This window comes from Phragmites australis, chromosome 16 (assembly GCF_958298935.1).
Source record: "Phragmites australis chromosome 16, lpPhrAust1.1, whole genome shotgun sequence".
In the NCBI taxonomy this organism is placed as follows: Eukaryota; Viridiplantae; Streptophyta; class Magnoliopsida; order Poales; family Poaceae; genus Phragmites; species Phragmites australis.
The window spans coordinates 24,747,331-24,758,435 of NC_084936.1; the positions used below are offsets into that span (position 1 = coordinate 24,747,331).

At 41.8% G+C, this 11,105-nt stretch overlaps 1 protein-coding gene across 5 annotated transcripts; it reads right to left on the reverse strand.

Moving 5' to 3' along the window:
• Nucleotides 1–4,578: 4,578 nt before the first annotated feature.
• LOC133896367 (patatin-like protein 2) lies at nucleotides 4,579–9,243 on the reverse strand. 5 transcript variants are annotated; one of them, XM_062336957.1, is made up of 7 exons: nucleotides 8,890–9,243; nucleotides 8,280–8,803; nucleotides 7,077–7,255; nucleotides 6,696–6,885; nucleotides 5,492–5,653; nucleotides 5,082–5,381; nucleotides 4,579–4,978 (listed from the first exon to the last, which is right to left on the reverse strand). In XM_062336957.1, exons 2-7 carry the CDS (start codon nucleotides 8,280–8,282, stop codon nucleotides 4,745–4,747), a joined length of 1,068 nt encoding a protein of 355 aa, XP_062192941.1. In that variant the 5' UTR covers nucleotides 8,283–8,803; nucleotides 8,890–9,243; the 3' UTR covers nucleotides 4,579–4,744. The 5 variants fall into 5 exon arrangements, with proteins under 5 accessions (XP_062192941.1, XP_062192943.1, XP_062192940.1 ...); XM_062336959.1 differs by having other exon boundaries at nucleotides 8,280–8,402; nucleotides 8,502–9,243; XM_062336956.1 differs by having other exon boundaries at nucleotides 8,280–9,243.
• Nucleotides 9,244–11,105: the final 1,862 nt, after the last annotated feature.

Genomic DNA, 11,105 nt, shown 5'->3' on the forward strand with positions numbered 1-11,105 from the left:
TACATCAATTTCTCATATTATTTTATGTTTACATATTTGCTATAATTAACAAAGGAAAAAAAAATCTTGTTTGTGTGCGTTGCGTTCAATAGAATGTCAAGTATAACAATCTCATTCATTGATTTGCTGCACCGAACTTCTGCAACAATTGGAGTGAGATATATATCATTCCTAAGTGAATACATGGAATATATAACATAACTCATTGGACTAGAGATGGACATACCAAGATCAACTTGTTCTCCATTGAGAAAAACTCTATTTTTATGGGATGATGCAATCGAGGACTATAACGTACAAAGAGGACAAATAGCTTTTGAAGCCTTACATGTCCTCCAAACCTTATATGATTTTAATATAGTTGATTAGAATTATCATCAAGTATTATTGTATCAAAAAATCAGTAAATCTGTTATCAATGAAGCTAGAGAAGCTCTAAATTTTAGTCTGAAATTTAGCTGTACCGAGAATCATGCTAATATGGTTATATATCAACAATACTTATCTAAATTTGATAACTTTTCACGATGGTTAAAAATATATGTACTCTGTTAACTCTATTTGTTTTTAAGCGTATTTTAAATTAATTACTTATCTAGAAATTTTTCTTTCTTTCAAACTGCGATATCTGATACTATTTTCCAGGTTAAATTAATATTACAACTTATTATAGTCATATTACTAATACTAATTATACATAAATAGCATAATAATGGATAAACATAGGTTAGAGACAATAAATTTACACAATATGAACTATAAGTTAAATGTAAGTACAAAACGTAAAGCTATACAATTTCTACATAGCAGCAGTAACAATTTTATTGATAGCAGCCTTATGTATACAGAAAATAGATCAAAAGGCGAAAAATAAATAGAGAAAGGAAACGGAAAAATTTAGATTTATTATCTGCTTCCAACGAGCAACTCTTCGTACAATAACAAATATTACATCCTTATGTGCAACATGCATATATATTCGCACCACGTGGGATGATATACTTTCCCCTAGAAAACATACAGTATCTCAAAGAAATATATAGCCAAAAATCATACTTTGGAACACCAGACTACACATGTAAAAACTGTGATGCAATATTTTGGTTTGAAGAGCGTGTTAAGAGAGAAACTGTTGGGCGCGAAAAAATTATAACATATAATAATTGCTGCAAAAATGGAAGAATATGTATACCACCATTCCAAGAAACCCTAAATTTCATTCCAAATTACTTGACTACAATGGGGACAACCACTCTAAACATTTTCTTCGTAAAATACGTCAATATAACAGTATATTTGCTTTTACATCTATGGGAGGTAACATTGACAAAACTATAATATAAAGGTGAAGGACCTTATGTCTTTCGTATTCATGGGCAAATACAACATCAAAAAGGATCACTTCTACCCAAACCAAACACGATTCCAAAATTTGCTGAACTATATATATTTGATACTCAAAATGAAATCAGAAATAGAATATGTGCTTTAGCTAAAGAAGAATCGGAAGAAATAGATCTTGATCCTAATATAGTGCAGGTCTAAAAGATATGCTCGATCAATATAACTCTTTGGTAAAAAAATTTCGCTATGCATGTGACTTACTAGAAGAGCATAATTCCTCACTTCAGCTTTGAATTCCTTGTATTTTGTATCAAAATTCCTCCATTGTATTTCATCAGCGGGGTGTTTAAGCATTCCATTTTTCTTGCTCCCTTCGGCGTGCCATCGCATCAACTCGGCATTAGCTTTGTTGGCAGACAATTGCTTCAGACGGGAGGTTATAGAGAAATACCAAACCATCTTAGCAGGAGGTCTTTTATCCTTACTCTTCTCTCATACGTCATCGCTACCGATATCGTCAATGTTGCTCTTGTACCGTGATGCACCGCAAACAAAACACGCTTCCAAGTTTACATCCCCGTTGCGAAAACAACATGCAGTTATTTCGACATGCATGTGTTTTCTCTACTTCCAACTCCAACAGACAGATAATCTGCTTAGCGTGGTACGTATTTTTAGACAACTTATTGCCCTCTCAGACCAATCATTGCTAGACTTCATTTGTAGCAATATTAGCACAACATGCAGCTTATTGTATTCTTTCTTATAGCCCGAGAACACTGGTATTTTAAAGTCCTCTATCATGCACTGTAACTTTTTGTGTTACCTATCACTGGTGTAGTCTCTCTCCTCATTGCGCAACATGTCATCTAGGTCATCATCATTGTTGCCGACAAAATTATCTTCGAACTTCGACATATCGATATCTTCATCAGCCATCATATCGTTGCCTCCGTCTTCCTCGACTGTGGGCTGCTCTTCATGCACAACCTCCTCATGTTTATCGTGCTCGGTCCAGCGGATATAGCTATGCTTAAAACCCCTGCGAAACAAGTGTGCACGAATCTGCTCTATGCCTGAGAACTGCTTCTCATTCTTGCAATCTCACGGACAACAGATATAGTGATCATCATGCTTGTTTTTTGGCTTTCTGTACACCGCTGTAGCCCTAAAAAAAGCATGCACACCATGAAAGAACTCTGGGCCACGATGGTCAGACTTGTACATCCATGTCCAGTCCATCTGCAAATTTATGATTATCATTATGTTTTAGCAATCAATAAAAAACCAATGAAATGATAATCATGCAATATTTCAAAATGCACATCTAATTTATTGAATTACCTCACATCTTGATTTCTCCATGTTAGATGGCCCATCACCTTCCGGCACATTGTCCAGGTCGGAGGACCCACCTTCTAAATACTACCACATCCGCTTGCGACTAGCAATTGGATTTGTCATCCCTACAAACAAATATTCATATTCAATATGTTGATCTATTTAGAGGTAGTTTTAATATATTTTTATTTCTCTTTAATTAGTTATGGAATTAATAATTTATAGTATGATTAATGGGATAAAGGAATTTCATTACACTTTTCAGGAGTGCATGTATTTTTAACATGTATATTACATCAATGTGAACATAACAAAATTAGTTTCGCCTTTTTTTTTAGCTCTAATTATTTTTCTATGCATTTTATAATCTTTCGGTCAATTAAACAGTACAAAAGATATTCATTTCATCATTTCTCTGGAACAGTGTTTGCTAAATACAAATAACAATGCATCACAATGAGTATGATGACATGCAAAGAAAGATACCCCACAACACATGACGATAGTGAAGATGCAATGCATCATGGCATGAGTTTGAAAGCATCAAATATTTTTCCTTAATTTTGATTATTATTAATCATTTAATAAATTCCAGGATTAATGGAGCTTACAACAAAGCTTAATCCTAAAAAGAAAATTAATTATGTTTAACATGATAGTGAGTATTTTTAATGAATAGGTCATAAACTAACAAGATTAATTAAATTAGTTTCACCAATTTTTGACTTACCAATAATTAATTTTGAATTACCAAACTTAAACACATTTAAATAAAGGAACTAGCCGGTGGCAAATGGCGGCGCGACTCGGCCAGCGAGGAGCACTAGCGCACTCCCGTGAACTAGACTGAGGCACTGGTGGTCGACGGCGATGGCCAGAAGGTGGCCAGTAGCGGCAGTGGCTCGACAGGCAGGGAGAAACATGCTGATGACTAGCGGTGGCAAAAACGGCCCTACCGAGAACACCTAGAGCATCAATGCAAGCATGCGGTCTCACCGGCGTGCCTAATGGCTGACGGGCCCGGCTGCGGCTCGGCTGGCAGCGTACACACACGGGCGGTGCCGGCGGTTTAGCCAACGCGGAGACCCATGTCAACATCGGGCAAACGGGAAAGCGACGTGCGCTAAAGGAAGAGAGCGACTCGATGAAGCTCACCATGGGCTCGGTCACAGAGGAGGTGGTCGGAGGTGACGACACGACGGTGAGGTGGCGGAAAGGGGCGCCGGCGTTAGAGGGAGAAGAATGCGTGTTTTATAGATTGTAGAGTTATTAGTGTCGGCCCGAAATACGACCTGGCAGTAAAGTATCAGTGCTGGTTTATGGTTACTAGCCGGCACTGAAGTATCAATACCGGTTTGTACCAAGAGCCGACACTGATACTAAGTATCAGTATTGGTTCAACCCGACTCAATCGTTGATCGAGCACGAGAATTTATGAGCCGGCACTCATACTTCATCAGTGTCGGTTCTATCTTAATCGGTATTAATGGGACAGCTCGGATGATTATTTCTGTTGTAGTGAATTATGAGAATGGACCAGTAGCTCAGTGGTGGGGGTGGCGGTGGCTACTCCATCCACCCGGGTTTGATCATTAAGATCGACCCGAGTGTCTCATTGGGGCTTTGGCCTAAAAATAAACTCTATAAAAGCCTCACATGTCTATGAACCACAATGATAAAATGATGTACTTGTCGATTGCGAAGTCTAAGGTTTTGTGAAGCTGTTCAATAGACGTGTGTGATTATAGGTTGTAAATCTAGTATGCACATAGGAGGTGTGAGTTGAGCGGAGGTACACGTAGAGTATGGTGTGTATCTATGCATGCGTTGATATAATATAACTTGCATTTCAGAGTGGAGGCTTAAAAAAAAAAGACATTTCTCAGGCATAGCTATTCAATACAAGGCTCCTTGTCATTGTCGATCCTCTCTGGCCTTCGTGCCCAAGCCCGTCCGAGCACAAAGAAATGAAGGGAAAATAACGCGAACAACTCTGAACATCAAATCACATTCTATCTGTAGTTCAAGTGTCACCAAACTTATTTTTCAATACCACAACTTAATATGGAAGCTGGTTCTGGCGCCGGCGTCGCTCGTAGGAGAGCTGCTTTGCGAACTTGGCGAGCTGCCCGGCGTTGGTGCCCACGCCGGGCACCTCCACGATTCGGCCGGTCTCCAGGTCCACCCGGGAGACGTTCTTGTTTAGGAGCTTCTTCCCGATCCTCACCAGTTTATCCATGTTCTCCTTGGAGCAGTCGTCTATAGATCCCGCGCTGCCCGTCAGTTGATCGTACTGCATTTGCACGACAACTAGCCGCCAGTTAAATCCCTTAGTCATGTGAAGGACAAGAAGTAAAAACTGGAAGTGGAGATGGAGTTCATCTATCTCCGTGTGCCTGAATGCGCAGGTAGTTTTGGTCGGAGCGCAGGGCCCTGAAGAGGACGCAGAGGTGGATGTCGACCATGTCGGCGCTGGCGGAGTTGAACATGTCGATTATGGGGGCCGTGCCGTTCTTGATGAGCCAGTTGAAGATGCCCCACTTGGCAGCGGCCTTGGCGCTGTACCTGCGGTTCCGGTTCGACCCGCAGCCGAGGGAGATCACCATGAACTTGCCGTAGTCCACAGGCTTCACCGGGAAGAAGTCGTCGCCCCCCAGGATGATGTGCTGCGAAATCTGGTTCATCGCGCACAGCGTCTGCATGCGCGTGCACCGGCCCGGTTCGTACGTAAGTGGCGCGCACGATCGGTAAGGATATGTACGTGCGTTACGCGTGTGATGATGTCGCGATCGAGGCGCTCACGTACGGGGTTGTTTGCGGCGAGGCCGCCGTCGACGAGGTTGAAGGCCCGCCTCCTGCCATTCTCGTCCTTGGTCTCGAAGTAGTGCGCCGGGAAGAAGGTCGGCGCGGCCGAGGTACTGATCGATATGTCCGACAGGAGCACATTTTTCGACGGCTGGTGCTTCAACTGATCATAAACAGGGCAGTTAGCATCCATGCAACGAGATTAAGAAAACACAAAAAATAATTCTCCTTTTGATATTGCCACTAGATAACAAGCATTAGCAATTAATGATGCTGATCTGATCATATGAAATTAAGTGGTTGGTCGTGGTCGGACTATACTAAGACTAGCGGTCGGCTGTTCAAGGTATATAGAAAAGACTAGGTAGTTGGTTCATAGCCCATCACTCCATCAGCAACTAACTGTCTTTGGTTCTCCCCAAGTCTAAGCTACAAAGACTAGGGAGGGGGCATAATAGACCAAATGCATAGGAACACAAAAAACAATTTCTAATTAGTCGGATAATTGGGATCCTATTATTCTACAACTCTTTCACACGTTCTTGAAAGAAAATACAAATTTCACACGCAATATTTTATATTCACTTTTCCTCTGTTTTCTTCGAAAATTAGTTCTTTTGGAGGCCCTCTTACCAGAAAACTACTTATAAAATCTTCATGTGCATGTACACAATGACAATGTAGTGACTGTTCACTTCTTGGTTAGACGAACAGGTGCTGCTTGCCGGCTTGTGTGTAGAGAGCATAATACTCCATCAGCTTGTGTATATAGAAAAGACTAGGTAGTGTGTTCATAGCCCATAGTAGTTCAGCACCTGTCTTTGGTGCTCCCCAAGTTTAAGCTACAAATACTAGAGGGGCAGAATAACCCAAATGCACATGAAAGTAGCAGTGATACACATATAACAATTTCTACTTAGTCGGATAAGTGTGTCCTATTGTCCTATTGTTCTCGAAAATAACAAATTTCACGCGCAATATTCACCCTTCCTCTGTTTTCTTCGAAAACTAGTTCTTTTGGGGGCCCTCTTATCAGCAAGGCATCAACTACTTATAAAATCTTCACATTCTTTTCGTGTGCAAGTACACAGTGACAATGTAGTAACTGTTCACTCTTGGTTAGACGAACTGGTGTTGGTTGTCAGCTTGTGTGAAGAGCATAATAGTGTACTACTGCTAACACACCGGAGGATCCGTTCTGTTACCTCAAAGCTGGAGAAAATCGTTGGCTGAAGATACGCGATGTCGAAGGTTGGGATGACCACATTGGTCAGCGTCCTGTCCAGCCTGAGGTCGCCGAGGTATCGACGAAGCAGCGCATGGAGGTACTTGCCGTCGTACTTGGGCCCGCACACCATCCTCAGCTTGCCGGCGATCTTGGACCTGACCCAGTACCTGCAAAACGCACGGTAATTATCGACGCATCCTTAGAATGATCACCATTCATGTATGGAAATTGCAATCAAGTTTCAGCAAGCAATGCATGCATCCTTCGGTTGTAGACTGTAGTGCAGCAGTACTAGTTCCTGAACTGTTAAGAAACCTTGTTATGCGGCAGTAAAAAAATTCCATGCATGTTTGGTTACTTCTGCCGGAAGATTTTGGGTGAGTGGTGGATGTAGAACCGCGCCAGATCCTTGGCGGCGAACAGTGGTCGTCCATTCGTGTTTGGGGCTGTGAGCATCGCCGTCAAGAGGCCGCCGGTGCTCGTGCCAGCGACGACGTCGAAGTAGTCCGCAATCCGAGCATCCGGTCCGTCCAGTTCCTGCACGCAGGCACAACGTGAGAACCCACGAGACATCATCACCTGACATACACGAAACTACAATCTGTTCTGCTCTTTGGCAGAGGCAAAGTGCAGAGTTGACAACATCGATCTACAGTAGATAGTACGGCAGGTGCGCGTCTCATGAAACACAAGATGAGCTTATCTCTTGATTACTTGGAGCTTTTCTTCGAGGAAGGCGAGGATGGTGGCCGGGATGATCCCCCTGACGCCGCCGCCGTCGATGCTGAGGACGGTGACCAGCTTGAGCTTGTCAGGGGAAATACTCGCCATCTTTGATTTTGATGGCACAAAGCAAGTTATGCTATTATGAGTTATGAGAATGGACAGAATGCCATGAAGGAAGTACTAGAAAGCAAGCAGATAAGGTTTTTATAAAGCCATTAAATGACACCCCGAGCTGAGTGATTAGTTCCCTTCGACTGCTTGTAGTTAGACAAGAAATCAGTACCAGACATCTTTGTTTTTATTGTAGATTATTATAATTTGAATTCTACGGAGAAATCTATTTTCACTAGATTGTGAATTATAGGATTTTATAGTGTAACTTAGCTTGTGGATTATGATAATCGATTTTTAGATTAAGATCATTTATTTTCGCTTTTGTTTTTGCTTTTGGGGCTAGAATCCAAGAAAAGACTTGACCCTAGGGGAGGAACATCCCGAAAGTATTATCAGCTATAGGTTAAGAAAAAGCATCGAAAACCAACGACCCAAAGACATCACTGAAAACCGCTTCGAGACCGCTCAGGACCACACTAGAGGCCACGAGACGTCTTTTTTAGAATCGGGGTTCAAGCCCCGACCGGCGGTGTCTCAACTTGACGTACTACCGCCGCACTTCTAGCATGGCGCTCTCAGGCTAGAATCCATAATTAAAATAAAAACAAACAAGACCGTATACTGTTCAAATGAAGACATCTCAAACAAATTATTGCTACCATCCCCTCCAATGATACATTCACCAAATTTGAGGTGCACCGGTCATAATAATTGAACTCACCATAAATCGTGCCGCGAAGAAACAACATCCCCGCCAATGTGTTTTCCTAACTTCATCTTGCGTTGCCCTTTGATTTGTTTCTGCGATGAGGCCGTATCCCTCCAAGATACATCTTTGCTCTCTCTAGGCGAAACAAAACAAGAATATATTCTTGTGAAATTCATAAATCCGTAAGTCATCCGCATCTTGACTCAACCAGTTCATTTTTATCCATCGTCACACCTGTAAATATACACCGTTAGGCACCTCAAGTCTCTGAGTAAAGACACGGACCACGGACCGTATTAGTAGTTGAGTCAAGGGTCCAAAACCACCAATTGCACATCAATCCAATATGCAACCACCATTTCCACATCAATTTGGACCACTAATAAGTTGCACATTAATCCAATACGCAACCACCATTTCCACATCAATGTGGACCACCAATTATTTGCACTGCAACCACCTTTTCCTGTCCATTTGGCGTGTAACCACTAACTGCTTGAGCTTGGATGATGAGATTGAGATTGTATAGAAAACCACTGTACACAAGAAAATTTATTGTGTGCCAGGCTTAAGTGCATAACAGTGCAAGGTTTCTGATTACAAAATGTACTCACGAACTTACACAAAAGACAAAACAGTTTCCTGGACAATATATATTTGCAAGATGTCTCCAGGGATTATCCAAGATGCAGCAAGAGACGGTGACTGTGGCAGAAAATTTCAATACGAGAGAGTAGTTGCACACTGTTTTCGTCAAAATATCTACTTCAACCCACATTTGTACTTGGTACTGCACACAGCAACCGATGTCTCAAATAAACCAAAACCTCTCTCAACAGTTAGACCATCCCTAACCGATTTTTGTTAGGGTTTTCGTTTTTTTCCAGTGCTGTAACGGTTTTTCTTCACGATTTTCGTCACGGAAGGATTCACAAGATCATTCCCTTCAGAACGAGATTCTCTCTTTTTTTCTTCACGAATCCTTTCGAATGAAAACTGTTAAAGATAAGAAAAAATAAATAGAATAAGAACGGAAAGAGGAATCAAGAAGAGAACTAAATGAAGAGATAAATGAAGAGAATATAGTTAGAATAGTCTGGCATATGCCATATTGATACCCAATCACGACAATGAAAGCCAAAGAGTCAAATGATAGAGGACGAGCCAGAATATCATGACGAGCAAACTCTCACTAAAGCATCGACCAATAACGCAAGTATAGGCAATCCATCAGCAAGTAACTACGTGAGTTTAATTAGCAAAGGATGAGTTTGGGAAGGGGGGACTGGCTCACGGAGAGCATGAAGGGCAGAAGAAGCAGACGAACTTGCCGTTGGGGAGCCTCTTGAAGGAATCAGTTGTCGAGCGCGACGAGGACGCCGAGGCGGCGAGCATGAGGTCGTCGAGGCGACGCTTCCGCTTCTGTGCATCGGCGCCCAGCTGTCGCTGCCGAACACGCTCGTGCCAGCTTCCTCGCCGTCGCTGCCGCGGCCGCCGGGAGGAGGAGGTGGTGGGGGTGGTTTGGCCCGCGTCCTCTGCCTGGACCCGACCCGGGTTTCCGCATTGCGCAGCACCGCTGGTCTACTTGGGCTTTTAGCGTACATGACAAATTGGAGACCATGTGCGAAATTCAAAATTAACAATTATTTTCTAAGAATTAGAACTTGTCAGAAAGCAGATCTTAGAATTCTTAACTACATAATCTATTTTCTAGATGAAACACACCATCCTTACTCCAAAATATCATTTTCGAGTGCTATTTAACCCGCCCACTAAGTCTTTCTTTTATCATTGTAGAACACAAGTAGGATTTTAATTTTGATAAACTTTTCTCTGTAGTTGCTACAGTTATCGGAATAGTCAACAAAATTCTATATGCAATAGTGGTGTTAGGGAAACAACCTAATCATTTTAGAAAATTCAAAATATCAACAGGACTCTATTGATTTCTCGGCCACCTCTACCGACGAGCAATTAATATGGGCATTTGCTGGAAAATATTGCATCGAAAACCCAAATGGGAGCTCTCCTATTTTGGGGGCCTGAGGTATGGACCGTGAATAAAGCTGAGCTCGAGATTTGGCTGAGCTAATGATAGAACGGGGCGCAAGACAACTCATGGACTAACAAAAGGGTGGGTCATAGACTACACCCTAGCTCCACGAACTTGCTACTCTCAATGAAGGAACACAACATCCAGCCATCAAAATAGCAAGAGCAACAAACATAGTTGCAGACAAATTGGCCAAGCAGGCTAGACATGCTGACTTTACCAGACCCTGTTTCTACTCCTGCAAAGCGCTAGCTCATCACTCGCCTTGCCCAGTGCAATTGGCACTACAAAACATTGACATTTTCCAGCCCATATATGTAAACTTCTTGTGATTTAACATCATCCTTTATTCCTCAAAAAGAAGAAGGGTGGCCCATGGTGCAAAGATGGATCTGGTGGCCTGGCAATTGAGACAGGGAATAACTAAATAGTTCCTTTCATCACTTTAAATCATGACTCTCTAATCCAGTGTCCGATTACAGTTCCATTTATACAGTTGTGTTCTTTATGACGAGCTCAATAAAATGAGATTCATATCTATGCATTAACAAGTTACGTGCAAACTTGCTAATTAAGTCTTCATGTAAGTTGTTACATGATAGTCACTATCCACATAAGTTGCTACACTTGAAGTTTATACACAATCTCCACATAAGTTGCTACACTTGAAGTTTATACACAATCTCCACATAAGTTGCTATAAGTATTCACTGAAGTTACTACATAGTCTTCATATAAGTTCTTGTAAATATTCACTGAAATTGTCACCAAACACTGGAATTGGT